At 40.3% G+C, this 17,928-nt stretch overlaps 2 protein-coding genes across 6 annotated transcripts in view; both read right to left on the bottom strand.

The window, feature by feature from the left end:
* Positions 1-1,076: 1,076 nt before the first annotated feature.
* Positions 1,077-9,018, bottom strand: yars2 (tyrosyl-tRNA synthetase 2, mitochondrial). The gene is made up of 5 exons (XM_034218658.1): positions 8,217-9,018; positions 6,878-7,045; positions 6,614-6,769; positions 3,583-3,753; positions 1,077-1,467 (listed from the first exon to the last, which is right to left on the bottom strand). The coding sequence occupies exons 1-5, from the start codon at positions 9,002-9,004 to the stop codon at positions 1,308-1,310; spliced, it is 1,443 nt and encodes a 480-aa protein (XP_034074549.1). The 5' UTR covers positions 9,005-9,018; the 3' UTR covers positions 1,077-1,307.
* A 2,835-nt stretch (positions 9,019-11,853) lies between these two features.
* pparab (peroxisome proliferator-activated receptor alpha b) overlaps positions 11,854-17,928 on the bottom strand; it is a 38,934-nt gene continuing 32,859 nt past the window's right edge. For all 5 annotated transcript variants that reach the window (XM_034218677.1, XM_034218678.1, XM_034218680.1 and 2 more), the window contains 2 exons: positions 15,877-16,330; positions 11,854-15,645 (listed from right to left, as the gene is read on the bottom strand). In XM_034218677.1, the coding sequence (XP_034074568.1) occupies positions 15,401-15,645; positions 15,877-16,330 (699 nt within the window). In that variant the 3' untranslated portion in view covers positions 11,854-15,400. The remainder of the gene's footprint in view (positions 15,646-15,876; positions 16,331-17,928) is intronic.

The following is a 17,928-nucleotide window of genomic DNA, read 5'->3' as shown; positions in this document are numbered from 1 at the left end:
CCAAATAAGAAACAATTCTAAAAGCTGACTTTGGCTTAGATTTAAATATTTACATAATATAGCACAATGGAATTTTCAAAATAAATCACAACAGTTTTAGACATTATATGACAACTTTGTTTTTCAATTTAAATTACCTTATTCCTTTCATACATCTAAGGCCTAATTTCTTTAATTAAACTGCAATACATTTTTTAAATATCTTAAATACATATACAAATCAGAAAAACAATTATATATAGAGAGAGAGAGATATAACTGATTCTGGACAGCTAAGGTGTAAGTGGTCTATGTTGAGGAAGGTATAACCCCGCTCCATCCATCCACGAACAATCCAACAATGCCCAGCATGTATTAAAAAAATCTGCAAACTGGGTAAAAGGGTTTCCTTATGATATGGTATTCCCACCAATTCTCTGGAGCTGAGAGTCAAGGTCAGCACACACCAGAGTCCGTCCTCATCTCCACCGGCCCCCAGGAGAAAAGTGAAGAACAGATGTACAAGAACTAGAGAGCCATGAAAATATTTTTCCAATTCAATAGTCTGCAAAGGCAAGAAAAAAAACAAAGGACGACAGGCAAAGGCCCTGCATGCTGATAGTACGAGTTATTTACACCACAGCGAAAACTGTACTGCAGGGAAAAAGGAAATGCCAAACCCTTGACATTTTTTTTTTTTAAATAATATAATTATCACATTTTTGGATTCTCAAAACAATCTTCAAACTGGGTGTGTTTTTTGGGGAATTTATCCAAATCCTCATTCTTTTCTTTGTGCTACAGTTTACACCTTCGACCAGTAAGACAGACAGATCAGCCACAATAAGAGACATGTGGACCTCATGTTCACATCAAGCTGAAAAAACAAGATAAGCCTAAAATAGAACTATAAACTGTTTGCGAGAAATTATGCAACTTACATTTTTACCGTGAGCTATTAATTACCTGTTGGGTCGCAGCAGGGGAAGAAGCGCAGCTGTGGGTAATATCACCATTATGACTTGGACAATGCCTCCCTCTAGTGTTCACTTTCCAAAATCTCTTTAGCAGCAGTAGAAAGTCACCAGGCCACAATCTTTATATCAAACGCTTTTTAATACCATAGCTTTAGATATGTCTGTACATATACATATTTATGACAATAATTGGCCTAACTCAAGGTTTCAAGCCAAAAAAAACAAGAATGTCCCAAAATATGAATCCATCCACATCATGACTGATCTTGCAGAGGTAGAGTCGCCTACCTTCCCAATCAGTCCATCAAAGGTAAGGTCAAACTGGTCCTGTGTGAGAGCAGCGTGACAGCCTCAGAGACTGAGCCACTTGATGATGTAGAAGTTCTTCTTGCCCACTTTGAGCAAGGAAAGTCCATTTGATAAGATATGGAGTTTGGGGATCAGCACCTGCTCTGGTTTGTCCGCACACATGTGGTTGATCGACACGGCTCCCGCCAAAACCATTTGATACCTGCACACAAACAATTAAAACAGTCAAGTTAGTGCGCAGTTTACGCTAGATAATAAGTGATGCTCTTCTTTGTTTCACATCATTTATATATGTATCAATTGTATATATTTAGTTTGAATATAGCATGCTGAAAAAAAGTCATAGTAAAGTATTCCATTATATAGTCTTAGACAATAAGGTGCATTTTGACTATTGATGAAATTGTGTTGCCTACATTTTTTTTTAAAGATCGTAGTTGGTACTGTTGATCATAGAGTTAAGCAATTAACTCCAGGGGCCTCATTTATAACGCCGTGCGTAGGATTCACGTGGGAAGGTTGCTTACGTAGTACAAAGCAAAAAAATAGGTACAGAAATGTTCCGACATTTTACGATTCACCAAACATTGCGTACCGGCGAGGAAAGTGCGTACGGCACTTCTTACGCCGGTTTTCTTTTATAAATCACAATCGACTCGAAATGCGGCGCAGCTTTTGCGGGCTTCACGTAACGCCCATATTTGCCTATAAATAGTCAAAGAAACGCCCATTCATTCAGACTGACTGCATGAAGAAGATCGCAGGAAATGACGACAGAACAGCTAAAAAATACATCTCACACCGTGTCAGATTTTGGTTATTTTGAGGAGGTCGAGATAAATATATTGTTTGGTGGATGCAGTTTGAACCAGAGTAGCAGCATGGAGGTCGGATCGTCACCAAAATAAATAAATAAGTGATCCGAAAAAGGTTAATGACAAAAAAAATACACATAGCCTTCCTCAGGCAGTGTGTTTGCACCGGGGACAGGAGACCCCCCGTTGATGAGAAATTGTAAGAAGTGATCGGGAATCTCTCCGGAGTGGAGTCATGACGACTGGATCTGAATTATGTTTTGTATTTGGTGGTTTGTGTCCCAGTTGTCGATCAGCAACTATATATCCATAATCCACCAGTTAAAGGAAATACAACTAATGTGTTGTTATATTAGCTGTACAATTGACCACATATGGTGTTCTTAGTTTCCATACCTCCTGTGTTTTACGAGCGACTTATCAAGTCTTGGCAAACGGCATAAAACACGATTAAACGTGACAGTATATAAAACCATGCTCGTATCTACAACCTATAGAAATGCAAAACGGCGTCAGTTTAGACGTAATTCTGTCCTCCTGCTTACCGCATCATTTATGAGAAAACATTTCATAACATTAACACAACATATTCGAGGTGGTTTTAAATAACATATCCGTATTTATTTATTTCTCCAAGTTATGTTTTTGTGTGCACTGAGGAGTCGCAAACAGGCGTTTGTTTAATCATTTTAAGATTGGCTTTAATCAGTTTAGCCCCGAGCCTGTTTTTCAGGTCTCAGGCTCGATATCTTCCCTTCTAAAAGGGTTCAATTAATAATCTTTTTTCTCAAAGTAATGATAAACCTGTGAGTTGGATGTAGAAAAATCAGAATCAATATAGATGTTTTTTATTTTAAAGAAAATTCAGATTGAACATAGTAAAAAACTGTAAATTATAGTGTCCGTCCAAATATTCTTTAGTAAATGAACATGCCCTCAGACACTGTTTCCTGCAAGATGTTGCGGGAGGCCCCCGTAGGGCTTAACAGGTTAATCAATGTTTGAAAATGAATTCTTCATATATGATAAATGAGAGGTAACATTTTAGTTATGGTATTATTTCCACACATTTCTCTCCATTCTTCCTTCTGCCAACGGTGTCGCAGTTTCTCGTCTCTCCCGTTTTTGTGCTTAGTGCGTCGCATGGGTTAGAGTTTGCGCGGAGGACCGCACATTTTCCCGTCAAATTAGTATTTTATAAATCACAATAATTGGGTAGAAACTGGCGTACGCCATTTTTTGAGCGTATATCCCTTTATAAATGAGGCCCCAGAACGTCTCTGTAGTTCTCTACATGCTTGAAAGGGAAAGTTGTTTAGTTGGTTGCTTTCTGAAACCCTCACTCTTAAGTGCAGCTTAATCCTACAAACTGGACCTTTAACCAAACACTGTGCTATAGTCGCTTTCCTCAACCAGAGCTGACCCCAAAATATTGTGAGATGATTTAAGCTCCAGATTATGATATCAGATAGCTTTCGTTGGTTTAGAACAGGACAACCTACCCTCTGGGTCCCTCTGGGATGGCGTTGATGCTGCGACAGGCGTCTATGACCGTGGTTCCCGGCTCCAACAGCAGCTCGTGGAAGGGAGCCTCCCTGAAGAGCTCCTGAAGCTCCTCGTCACTCATTTCCTCCAAAGCCTGCACGCTGCTGTGGTACAGCGCGTTTGTACATCTGGAAAAAGAATATACAATATAACTTTTCTTGTCTGAGGATTAACCCTCTGCAAGGAGGTCAGAGGTCATGGGGCAATCACAGAAGAGTGACTTTAGTGCAGATCATTCAGTTATACCTTTTTATTCTCAAACTGAATGAGTTGCTGCTCCCTTAAACCCAATTCAAAGAAAGTATGTATCAGAACCAGAATCAAGTTTATTGCCAGGTACGTTTACACATACAAGGAATTTGATTTGGTATCTGGTTGTGCGAACATAAACAATCTGAGAAAATAAGTTGCAATAGTCAGGGTTCTTACACCTTTTCCAAAGTCAAATTCAAGCACTTTTCAAGCATTTTCAAGGTGCATTTTCCAGCTTTTCAAGCATCTTACAGCTGTTGTAAATTACATATTTATATACACATACTCAAATGATTATTTCCCTACCTCATATTAAATCAGATGTTCTTTATGCTATAAACAACCAAATGTGTGTTTCGTGATAGCCTTCTACACGAGGATGAAAAATTAAAGAAAAGAAAACTAAGTTTAATATTTCAAAATGAGTGACCCATCTGTATGTCCCATATAACCTGTCTGAGCCAATATAAAACAATCAGCCAAATAACTTTTCAATACATTATTGATTACTATTTTTGAGGTACTTTTAGGTTGGCAGTAAACACAAGTCAGAGGTACATGGTGTACTTCTACTCCACTACAGTTCAGAGGTACATGGTGTACTTCTACTCCACTACAGTTCAGAGGTACATGGTGTACTTCTACTCCACTACAGTTCAGAGGTACATGGTGTACTTCTACTCCTCTACAATTCAGAGGTACATGGTGTACTTCTACTCCACTACAGTTCAGAGGTACATGGTGTACTTTTCCTCCTCTACATGTATTTAATACCTTTAGTTACTTTACAGATCTGGATGAATGATGTGAAATCTAATCAAGTGTTAAATCTTTAGTTCCACCTGGAGTAAATTCACAAGCTACCCTGCAGTATACAAAGTCCTTCAAACTAGCTGCACCTTTACCAGCTTTGAGAACACTTTCATGATCAATCATTATAAAACATATCATATATATTATTCTGAAATGGACCAATCTGCACAATGACTACTTTTACTGTCGCTATTTTCACTATATTTGGATGAGAATACTTTTCTACTTTCACTTGAGGAATATTTTGAATGCAGGACTTTTACTGTGACAGAGTATTCCTACACTCTGGTACTTCTACTTTTGCTAAGTACAAGATCTGAGTACTTCTACTTTTACTCAAGTACAATACCTGAGTACTTATTTCACCTCTGGTAGTGTATTAGTCTGAATTGTAGCCACAAAATCACGCAGAGCTGCATAAAAATAGACTCACAATGGTAACAAGTGGAAAATAATATTTACAAATGTGTACAATGATTTGTACTAGGTAATTTTGACTGCTCAAGACACCTGACTTATACATCTTCAAAGGAAGACTGTGTTCATTCTACAATTACATGGGATTAAAGCAACATGTAGTTTTACTTGTATAATACTTCAATTTTATATAAAAGACAGTTTGTTTTCATCTTGGCTTTCAGAATATTAAACTTGTTTCGGCAAATTCAGATGATAAAAACAACTTTGAAGATTCGGCATAATTACAAGCAGAGAACGGACTAATGTAACGTCACAGCAAGCATAACAACAGCTGGTGTTTCTTGTGAGTGTTTCCCATGGAAACAAACGCAAAAATACACAAACACACTCGCGAGCTTCCCCCAGACCAGTAATACAAACGAAAATGTGTCTTCAGGTCAATGTGACTGATTTCGAGAGAGCAAGTCACATTTGGTTGAGGCACGAAACATACTACCAGTAGAAATACATTGCTTTCAAAATCGCTCGGTGTCGAATCAATAGATTATATTCCGTGACTATAACACGAAATGCCGTGAGTGCTTCATCCTCTGAACACCACAGGATGGTGACTGTAACGCACATATTAACATAGGTACGCTCCTCTGAAATGATTGTCCCCTGCAATTATTATTATCCCTCATCGAGTTCGCTATTCAGCTCGCTAACGTTAGCTTCAACAAACGTAACATGCAACGTTAGCCTAATCTAAAATGCTCTTCTACGGCGTACCTTTCATGTGGCTCGTCAGCGCAGACTCTCGCATCGTTATTCTTGCAAACTTTGCAGGAGGCTACTCGTGGGCTTGACCCTCGTCTTAGCCATGGCTTGTATTTGTCTTCTGCTAGCCAACGCTCGTTGAAACGGCAACCTCTTGGCACACAGTCATCTATCACTCTCATCAGAATGCCCAGGTCACACGTAACACAAACACTTGCAGGTCGCGGGCATAGCGCGGGAAGGTGCAGCGGAGCTGTTTTATGTAGAAGCGAAGCAACTATTTTCTTTTAATTTAAAAAGTGAACTATTCAGTCAGACAGCAATTTATTGTAAAAGTAAAGCATTTACATTTTCAAGCACTTTATCTCAATTTCAAGCACCATTCCCAAAATTCAAGCACTTTCCCAACCTTGAAAACACCATGTCAAATTTCAAGCATTTTCAAGGATTTCAAGCACCCGTACGAACCCTGAATAGTAGGTACAAAAATAAATGTATAAGGATAATAAAAAATAAGTATTTAAGAAATTATTTAGCATTAAAAAAAAAAGAATACTTAAGACAGGTATTTACACTAAATATACATTTAAATAAACAAAGAACCTTAAAAACTAAAACACTTAGGACAATGAAAATATGACAATATGGCAAAATGCAGTGAATTATATTAGAATGTAGAAAGTAACATAAATAAAAGAGCATTAAATACCAAATACAGGAAAAGCACATATAGCGTGTTCTCACCTCTTTGCACTCTCGAGGCCTTCCTTCCCATGCACCAGTTTGGTCACCTCTGCGGCCAGACGTTTATGTGCGAGGCGTTTCTCTGGATCCTCTCTCTGCTGCTCCATCACCCTCTCCACCTCCGCCAGAGGCAGGAAGGTGAACAGCTTCAGGTAACTGCAATAACAAAGCAAAATATTCATAAGCCAAAACAACCAAGTACTGTATTTAAGTGGTACATATTGCTCCTTCCACCACTGTGCAACAGGCTTAATCTTCACCTACTGTTTCACGATGGCGTCTGGCTGCCTGACTAAGAACTGGTAGAGTTCGAAGGGAGACGTCTTGTTTCTGTTGAGCCACACTGCGTTGCCGGCGGTCTTCCCCAGCTTGTCCCCCACAGTGCTGGTCACCAGAGGGAGGGTCAGGCCGTACACCTCCTCACCGCTCACTCTGCAGAGAAAAAAAAACACATTTCAGACTGGAATCAAACAGTGATGATCATGTTGTGTTTTCAAAATGTGATCAATTGTGCCGAACAAAGACAAAAACATTGGCCTATAGTTAGAAAGGATTTCCTGGTGAGATGTTACATGAAATTGTCCAGCTGCTCAGTGCCTCCAAATTTAATCTTACAGATTTGTATTTAGTTCAGAAGTTAGAAATCATAAATTGTTTCTAATTAACAAAAGACGACATTCGGTTCATAAGTTCCTGACCTGACCAAGGGTTAGCCAATATACCTATATTATATAAATATTTCGGACCAACTGGTCCAAAACGCAGCCGCCCATATCATTACCAGACTCCTTCCATTGATCATATCACTCCGGTTCTTCAACAACTTCATTGGCTCCCCGTTAAATACTGCATCGATTTTAAAATGTTGCTCCTCACCTTCAAGGCCCTTCACACTCTTGCAACTCCATATCTCTCTGAACTCCTTCACATCTACACTCCCTCTCGTGCCCTCCGATCCTCCTCTGCCTTCCAACTCACTGTACCTTCTGACCACCATGGGGTCAAGAGCCTTCAGCCACTCTGCCCCCCGTCTCTGGAACTCTCTCCCACAAGACATCCGCAATATGGACTCACTCTCAACCTTCAAATCCTGGCTGAAAACCCACCTTTTTAAACTGGCGTATTCAATATCTTAATTCTTCTAAACTGATTGTTGTTTTTAAGTCTTTGTTTTTTAAGTCTTGAATTACTGTTTGCTTGTTTTTAATTATGATCTGTGTCCTTGAGAGCTTTGAAAGGCGCCCATAAATAAAATGCATTATTATAATTATTATTAAATATAGTAATATGAGCCCAGATATCGACTTAGATTTTGTATATTGTGAAGAAGCGTTTTATTTGTCTTGGTTTAAAGACTGCTTTACAGTGAATATTTGTATGAATGTAATAGCTGTAGTAGCTTTACTATTATTTACCCACTTGGGCAATAAAGCCACATTACTAATTATTTATAAAAATTATCATTGTGTAAATATTTTGTAAAAGCAGCAATAGTAACCGCTAAAACGTGACAATGTTGCTATTACCCAGCCCTACTCTGAGCACTCAAAGCAGAGACATTGCAATAACTTTTACTATTATTTAATTAGAAAGGGCCCTTTACTTGTGAATGTACTCATGTCCAGACATCAAGTTGCCCAGCTGGTCGGAGCCCCCCAGCTGGATCTTGCAGCCGTATATCTGGTTGAGGTGGTGGAAGTCATAAGCCTGGAACATCTGGTAGGTGAACTCCGTGAGGCTCATCCCGTCCGGGCTCTTCAGCCGGGTCTGCACGCTGTGGCGACTCAGCATGGTGCCCATCCGGAGGTGCCTCCCGGCCTCCGACAAGAAGCCCACCACGCTCCAGTCCTTGTACCAGTGCAGGTTATTTAATACATTCACCGTGCCCAGCTTCTTGGAATTGTCCTGAAAGTGCACTTCGTGGTTGGTGAAAATCCTCTGGATACTCTCCCGTATGCTGCGGGTGTTCTCCTCCACAACCTCCGCAGACATCCGCTCCCTCTCGCTCGTTTTCCCGCTTGGGTCTCCGATTTGTGCCGTGGCCCCTCCGAGCACAGCGAGGACATGGTGCCCGGCGCTGCGGAAGTGCAGCAGGCCGATGATAGCGAGCAAGTTGCCCACATGGAGGCTGTCGGCCGTGGGGTCAAAGCCGCAGTACACAGTCTGAGCCCCGGACTGGAGCAGCCGAGGAAGCCGGTCCTGAGCTGCGTCTTCTGGGAAAGAGTTCTTCAGAATACCGCGTTTATTTAGAGTAAATAGCAGCCCGTTATGTGCAGGAGAAGTGCAGTGAAACTTAGATTTGAGTGTGAGGTAAAGACGTGTTCGCCTTTGTAGAATAAAGGATCCATGCAGCGATACATAACGGCAGGTTCCTGCCATGGACGCTGCCATGTTGGACTAATGTGTCAAGAACACGGAGGAGGAGCTGAGAGTCACGAGGAGTTTGTTTTGAGTATAGCGCCTCTAATGCACGGGTCCTGAAGCACAATGAAAACATAAGGATGCATGTACTTAAAATACTGTATGCATGCAGTGAAATGAAAACCAAGCATTATCTGGGCTGGGGCAGATCTCTAAGGGCCTAAAAGCAGCTAAGGGGTCCAGGGGCAAAGATGATCCATTTCTTCGTTCGTTTAGGCCTATTGTCAGCACCACCTAAACAAATTATGTAAAGAGATGTAATATATTCGCATCTTGTATCAAGGGCGCCGGAAGCGGGGGGGCCATTGGCCCCCCCACTTTACGGCCCTGCCCCACATTTTCGCAGCAGCGGATGCCGCGGAACACTGTACACATCCCGTTTCAATAATTCCCCTCTACTCTAAAGTCGCATCTAAAAAGAACGCCATCTGATCTAGCTGTGTATATTTTGTTATTTTTGATTGTTATATTCAATCTTATTAGCTACAGGCATTGTTTAAGCTTGTAAAGGGAAGAACACAGATCGCCTCTCACTCGCCACTCTGCTCTTACACAGCGCCGCTTCCCCTCCCTCCGCTGACATTATGAATGTAAGGCATATAGTAATCATAGATAACACCGCAGGGTCCGTTACAGTTTGTTTTCATCTGATTTCAAATAAACAAAGTCTTGGCTTTCAGAATGTTAAACTTGTTTCGGCAAATTCAGATGATAAATACAGCTTTGAAGCTTTTAACGGCATAATTACAAGCGGAGAACGGAGTAACTTGACGTCACAGCAGGCATAACAACAGCCGGTGTTTCTCCTGAGAGTTTTCCCCGGGAAACAAACGCAACAATACACCAACACACACACACACTCGCGAGCTTCCCCCAGACCAGTAATCCAAGCGAAAATATCTTCCCTCCGTACTATTGATCATTTGCTCCACTAATAATCAATCAGATCGATCCAGAGAAGAGGAAACTTTAAAGGCCTTTTTCTCAAAATGATGACTCGGTGACAGTCATTATATAATGTGACATATTTTGCTTAATATAGTACAAAAACAATCCTGATATCATTAGAAAGCTAGGAATCTCCTCTTTCCAACAGTGTAGGCTATAGGCTACCACTCAAAATCTGTCTTCGGATCAATGCGACTGATTTCGATGGAGCAGCAGGTCACTTTGCATTAGGTAAAATACAGCAGGCAGACATAACAGGAAGAATATGTACATTTTAATCCAATCAAATAGGACATTGTCACACCATTCAAATGTATCCATGTACATTACAACCAATAACAAAGCTTAGATGTGTTTATTTGTTACGTTGTTTACGTTATGTGTTACGTTGTTCAGTGTGTGTCAGCTGTTAACCTAGATAGATAAACTTGCAAACATGTCAGAAGAACCGGCGCATAAGAAAACAAAATACAGTCAAACTAAGCTGAAATTCAACAACTTGAATGTCACATCCCTGACATCCACAACTCCGGAGCCTGGTCCTTCAACCATAGAACCAGCTCCGGAGCCTGGTCCTTCAACCATAGAACCAGCGCAGCCAGATGAACCCCAGCAGCAGCTCTGCGGCCGCAGAGGCTGTCAAAACCGCTGCCGCCGGCATCGTTGAACCGAAACAGGCTGGTTCCGACTGCATGGAGGTTTGTTGTCGGGACATTGTGACGGGCAAATAAAAGCTTATTTGGGCAAAGAGAAAGGTACTTCAATGCAGAATGGTACAAAAACAGAGAGTGGTTAATTATTTGCAAAACCACTAAACGAGCCTTCTGTGAAATATGCAGATGTGCTGCTGTCAAACGGCTCGTAACTTTCTCCAAATGTGGAGATGACAGCTTTGTAAATACCGAGTTAATAACTGGAACTTTTCACAGAGCTTACTTCAGTCAAACACCAGTCAACATTCAGCTTGTCAAACAAGAGCGTAGCAGGAAAAAGGAAGAGATGGAATGAGCAACTGCGCTGTCATATGTGTGGGCTGGTCTGTATAGTTTAATTTACAGGAAAGGAGTGAGCAGAGGGTTGAGTTGTCCATTATTGTTCTGTTTTCTCTGACTATCTTCCTCCTGAAGACCCTCTCAGACTTTCATTTGCTCGCGATACTAAAGAGACAAGTTACCATGGAAACCAAACAATGGTGTAACTGTATTGAAGTCCGAGTGGAAACAGTAACATTTGGTGCGTTATGTTAGAATGAAACAAATCAGATTTAGTCAGAAATAGGGAGAAATGCGGGATAAATATGACCCCGGGAGGAAAACGGGAGTCTCCCGCGAAAATCGGGAGGGTTGGCAAGTAGGCTATGTCACATACACACGCACTTTTTGCCCCCCCCCACTTCTGAAATGAATCCGGCGCCGTATAACTAGTTTTCGTAGTAGTTTAAGTTTAATTTTAGTGTTGGGTATTCCTAAACATAAATGTATTTACAAAAATGCCCCCACAGCTTTTGGGAGCAGGCTAGTGTGCCTTACCCTACCTTCATATTTTTTTCAATAATTTCTACTGTACATTAAAGCAAAAAGCAGTACGTGCACATTATTGTTCACTCAATTTTACAAATAAAATACATTATAGTTGCAGGTTTAAATGTACACAAAAAGAAGGCAACTTGCATCAGGTCTAGGTGACCAGCTTATAGTTAAGTGTAAATATAACTAGTGTTTTGAAAATAAAGTACCTTTGACTCTAGAAATGTTCAGCTCACAATGGTACTGTGTAAACCTAATATAGAGGGGGAAAGGGTGAATGTAATAAAACGTTTAAAAAAAACAAAAAACTGTTATTGTCTTTTTCAAATCAAACAAACAAATGTAGTGGATTTAAAAATAATTTTATTTTAAAATCCATTCAATGTCAACTTGTTCCATTATTTAAATGACTAGATATACATTCATCAAACATTTACAGCATTTTTACCAAGCCACATTACACATTAACAACACATCCAAAGACACTCTCTGTTGTCTCTTTGCATGACACTATAGCCACAAAAACAAACTCCATTAAATCCAGGAAGGGAAAAAAAATCAAAAACCTAATTCCTATGACTGCTGCCCTCTGGTAAATTGTTCTGTCAGGTTTTGAAAGTAAAATTAACGGTCATTTCATTATCAATCAATATTTGTTGGGGTTTTTTGTTTGTGTGCTGTAAGGCGGAGCACTAAGATCTCCTTTCAGAAAGATAGAGAAGGAAGAACAGTTTCTTTCTATGTCCTGTGCTAGTTCAACAAAGGAAGACTGTTTCCCTGATACAAGTAAAAAAGTCCCTTGTCAATTCAACACAAAATAAACATTCCTAAGGGAAAGCAGACATCAATATTTACACGACTTTTCCTCTAGGGCTCTAGCGTTTCAACCATTTTGCTTTTCTCCTTTTTTTGTACTGTAATGAAGTTGTGTAGGATATTTTCCTTAATCTCCTGTGACAATTTCCTGTCTGCGTGGCTCTATTGTGTTCCAAGCATTCATTCTACATGTAGCTGATGACATAAACACTGTAAAAGTGTGTGTGTTATCTGAATCTCTAGTGTTTCATGGCATTGGCACACGCTAAGGCACAGAGTGTTTGTGGTTTATCCCAATGTGTTACTGGGAACTACAATTCCCGAAAATCTTGCGAGGGAAAAAAACCGAGCTGCATTGAATAAATTCTGCATATGGGACTGACATTCTGTGAGAAGGTATACGAAGTAAGTAGAGGCAGTTTAAAAGTCAGTAATCTACTCATGGCATTAGAAATGTTTGGTGAGTTAATAGAATATAGCAGCGAGGGAGGAGAGGAAAGTCAGACAAAAAGTGGGACAAAAACAGGATTATTAAACAGTGATGTGTTGCAAACTATGACTGCATTCTCTATCCACAGAGATGTGATGTGTTAAAACAAATAGATGGTTTGTTCAACAACAGGAGGCAACTATGGAGGATTTCTGATGATAACTTTCTGTGAATATATATTACACATGAGAGTTTGCAACCTGAGAACACAGTATAAAAAGAGGAGACCAATACTGTCTGATCAGTGCTGGGCTGTAGTTTGATTTTTCAAATGATAAAAGGTCATGGAGGTCAAGTTTGAATCCACTGCTGTGAGCTATTACAGCCCTGCACAGCCCACGTATGCTTTCACTTCAAATCATAAGAGCTTAATTCAACAAATAAATGAAATACAGTTGAAATGAACTGAATGCATACTGCAGCTTTGATGGTTTTCTATATCTAAAAATAGCAATTAACAAAAGGAATGTCCCCAACGGGATTCAGATCTATGTATACTCAGATTACCAGTTGCCCTGTTACCTTTAAGTCTATCTACACTGCACTCGTCAATCGTCAAATACATAATTATCTGATTTAGTCATACATATATACTTTAGTATAAAAATATGATCCAATTCAATTAAAACACAAGTATGTGGCATTTAAGCAAAAAAAACATACAGTACATAACTACATTAACTGTAAAATTTCAAACATTTAAAAGTATTTACCAAACGGAGGAATACAAAAGTTGATCATCATTAGTACCTTGTATGAGTCAGGGAGAGCACAACATTTCGGCTATGTACAATACACTCTGTTTATACAATGTGATGTAATTATAAGCACACGGTCCATTTCTGGTGATTGAATTTCAATAATTTCATGATTTTAGTAGATTTTGTTTAGATAAGATTTACATTTATATATTACTGTAGGTCTTTATGTAGCATGTAGCGAAGGCAATATTTCAACAACATAAAGGATTGGCCTCTTCACATGCACCGTTATCGCCATCGCCAGAGAAAAAACATCTTCTGGAAATGTATTTGGTCTTCATCCTTCACCAATCACCTGTGTTGCTAAAAGAAAGTCTAATCTTCAAGCCATTTATCTTACTTACATAATTGAATAAGTGCAGATGGCAACATGCCTGTGTTTGTCTTGCCTACAGTTTGCCAGAGAAACTGCATGAGCTAAACAAAACCTTTCAATTAAAAAGGTATAGTGCTTTTTCTTTGCAATAATATAGAACATGTGCATCCTAACCAACTGCATGTTATGAGGACCAAACACAGCCAGTGAAAGGCAGAAAGACTACAATGAGAAGTAGAGAAACAAAACAATACGATTATTAATGATGGACGGGGCTTTACTGCTTCAGAAATAAAAAATCAGATGAATACATTTATATGAAATCTGTTTTTAGGTGGTTTCTTTGGCCAGTTCTAAGATTGTAACCCAGTTTATCGTGGTGTTAGCCCTTGAATACCAGGAGACAAAACAATGCCAAATGTCTGTGCATGTGTTTTGTAAGAAAGGCATTTATCAGAGGTCTGGTATAAAATAGTGCCATGTTGAATTATCGAAGACACTTCAACATTTCTTAAAAATAACTAGCTGTCTTAATCTGAAGTGTAAAAATAAGTTTGCCTGGATTTTGAGTAATATGTCATGAAGTTCCAAACCAAGTCTTGTGAGGAAGTGAAAAGAATATGCATTTCCAAAACATTTCCAGTATCATTACAAACACAGTATGGCTTACAGTACAAATACATGCTTATTTTCAGGAGCATCACATGTGTGTATCTGGGTATAAAACAGGTGAAGAGTAATGGTGGGGGGCAGGTGCATGGATAACCATCACCAACCTTTATTGACATCCGATTTGGCAGAAGCTGCCTTGCTTGAACACTGTGTTGATACTGCCTTAGTGTTGCTGCCCAATAAGGTCATTTGGGTGTTGTTAGCTGTGAAGGTATATGGCTCTTTGACATCAGTATACAAATCTGATTTCAAGCATACTGCTGGAGTGGTGACTATCAAGTTCACTTTCTTTCCTCATTATAGGGCTTTGTTAAGGGTTTAGGATTGGGATAACCAAGGAGATCACCTCAAATACTTCAAATCAGCATTGAGGGTTTGGTCAGAGATGGCATACACTGGTTTCTAGATAGGGGCTCAATCAGCTGTACATCACATCTTCTCTGCTAATGAAGCGCCACACAATGGAGCGAGGAGCACTTTGTCAAACAAAGAGAATCATCAGTGGGAGGCGTGTGGCGCAGTGCGTTGGTGTTCGGAGCACAGGTTCAAACCCCACTGCAGTCAGCATGTCGTTGTGTCCCTGGGCAAGACATTTCACCCCAAATGGCTCCTGCGGGGATTGCCCACAGTATTGAGTAGGTAAGTCACTTTGGATAAAAGCCTCTAACAAGTAACATGTAATGTAATCAGCGTCTTGAATCCAAAGGTTACTCCTGCTGCATTATGGGGGTTTAAGTGGTTCAACCTGGCTTATGGAGGACTCTTCTTCTTCTGTCCCTGAAAAAAAGGAGATGATTTGTAGAGTGCCTCTCCTGGTTATTCTTCCTCCACAACCCCTCAGTACATGTCTCTGTAGATCTCCTGCAGGAGCGGGTGCAGGGACGTGTCCTCTGTCTTTTTAATCTCTTGTACCAGCTGAGCGTGCTCAGTGACCAGCTGCCGGAGGTCGGCCAGTTTCTGCAGCATCTTGGGGAAGAGGAAAGTATCGTCGGGGTGATTGGCCAGCAGATGGAGCTGAAGCACCTGCACAATGCTCTCCTGCATCCGCTCGATGTGCGTCACGTTCACCAGGCCTGGGCGGTCTGATCAGAGGAAGCAAAACAAACTCGAGTGAGACGATTTAAATATAATCTCCTGTTGGAATAAACAAATTCAATTGCAAGATTATACCAGAATTCCTTGGGTGTATAACAGAAGCATTTGCTTTGAGATTGATTAAAAGTCCTAAAAGAGCCAAAGGAAAAATAACTTCTAATTTCCCAAATAGCAAAGGAGTTGTTTATGTGTAAATGTTATTGTTCCTGTATCTTTACCTCCACAGCAGATGATGGCAGCCACAAACAGAGCCAGGTCACTGTCGTCCAGCTCCATGGCGTTAAACTTCATTGCAAACTGGAACTTTGGCTCCATCATGTCACTGAAGGGCCGCCGCAAGCTCTTGAGGAATTCCCGGGTGATGAAGCCTGAGCCGTACGCCACCAGGAGCCCATCCTTGTTCATGCTGGAGGCGAGCATGGCGAAGAGGGCCTCGTACACTCCATATTTCAAAAGAGTCACCTGATCGTTGAGGTCCAGGCTCGAGAACCCGGGGACGGACTTTGCAAACTCTGTGAGCTCGGTGACGGTTTCTACCGAGGTGCACTGGCAGCAGTGGAAAATCCGAACTTCTGCCTCCCTGTCCTTCAGGGGTCCCGCTGAGCCCACCATCTTTGCCACCAGCGTCTGCTCTGCCAACTGCAGGGTCTCCATGTCATGGATGACAAAAGGCTGCGGAGAAAAAAGAGAAACTTTTATGACCTAAACATATAGAGTATGGTTAAAAATGGGTTTCCAGTTCAAATGCCAAACACACAGTTCAGTTTATACTGTTATTTTGGAAAACATCACATACATAAACGTGACTGCATAAATATGGAAAAAGCTGAGTCAGCAAACCTCAACGACATGAAAAAGTGTATGTTTACCCATAATCCTTGCAGAAAAGAGAGGCTCAATTAGCCAGAGCTATTATTGCCACTCGAATATTTCCACGATGACATAATTACTCTCCTTTAACCAACAGCTATATTATTATGCGTCACTCAAAGGAAGACTTAGCTTCAAATCATATCTCTTGACATTTGAGAGCAGAGCTGTTTTGAAAGTCCAACGGTGTCAGAGCAAAAAGGGCTTGCAAGGGCAAACTCAAAAATATGTAAAAAACAAGAAGGAAATATATTTGAAACGTAAGTCTAGTCATCATTATAATGTTGTAGAGGTACACAGGAATGTTTTTAATGTGCACCGGGCTAGCAATGATGCTTTTGCTTTTTTAGCTGCGTCAGTCTTCCAACAGTGGACAGTTACAACATATGAGGAGCAGCTAAACCTGGATCAGATGACATTGGATGTGTGCTTGGACTCAGGAGGGCTAAATCTGGGCTATAGTGTAACAAGGAAAGGTATGAGCGACATGACACCCAGCACAGCAGTTTAATTTTAGGGAACTTCTACGTCAATGCAACACTGGATCATGAGATAACTCGTAACAGATGACACAACAACCTTGTACAATAAATCACTTTTTAAATGGATATACTTAACACTTTTTTGTTCTCACTAACTTTATTGAGGATATATGATCTTGCCGAAGTTGACATCTTATTATAAACAAAGCCTCAGGTGTTTTTATGTCACTGGTGGAGAAAGGTACAAAGCCCACAGCCTTTGTTGACTCGTAAGATTTCCATGACGACAAAATCACTTTCCTTGACTGTGTAGCCACAACCTCAAGAGGGGTTTGTAGGTCAGTATATTCTATACATATTCATACAGTTTATTCTGTAAAGGGGGTCACGGGTGATACACTGAAAGCACTTTACCTGACTAACTGCTGCAACACAACTAAATGGATCCATTTAGCCCTACTCAAAGAACTCAATAGGATGATTGGAAAGTCAATCAATTATGAAAAGTAAACGTCTGTTGCAGCCTGATTGGTAACAGTCAATCTCTCGTTTCATTTCTAAAACGTGTCGATATTGCACAATGTAACCCTGGGGCGAAAGTAACCACTTTTTGTAGCCGCTTGATTTTTTTGGCAGCTTAAGACATCCATAAAGACAGTACGTAATGTTAAGATGGATCGTACCACAGTAAAACCAGTTAAGTCAGACAATAAACCTGATATTCACACAAATCAAAGCTGAGAGTGATACAATTATAGCTCATCGTTCCTCCCACACAATGAGACCGATGAGTCTAACCTGAAAACGTCTGGCTCAGTTAAGATGCAAATAAGTTGAGGTTGGATTTTGCATGAGAGTTATTAACCATTTGATGGTGTTGGAACAATTGTATATTGTCAGAAAATAACTTAATGTAGT

This window comes from Gymnodraco acuticeps, unplaced genomic scaffold (genome assembly GCF_902827175.1).
Source record: "Gymnodraco acuticeps unplaced genomic scaffold, fGymAcu1.1, whole genome shotgun sequence".
NCBI lineage: Eukaryota > Metazoa > Chordata > Actinopteri > Perciformes > Bathydraconidae > Gymnodraco > Gymnodraco acuticeps.
The sequence above is the reverse complement of the archived record's forward strand: the minus strand, read 5'-3'. Positions and strand labels throughout refer to the sequence as shown.

Coding starts and splice junctions, on each gene's coding strand:
- yars2 (XM_034218658.1), bottom strand. CDS start 9,004: ATGGCAGCGTCCATGGCAGGAACCTGCCGTTATGTATCGCTGCATGGA. Junction 6,770..6,877: donor CCAGACGCCATCGTGAAACA/GTAGGTGAAGAT, acceptor TTGTTATTGCAG/TTACCTGAAGCTGTTCACCT. Junction 3,754..6,613: donor GGCCTCGAGAGTGCAAAGAG/GTGAGAACACGC, acceptor TTCTTTTTCCAG/ATGTACAAACGCGCTGTACC.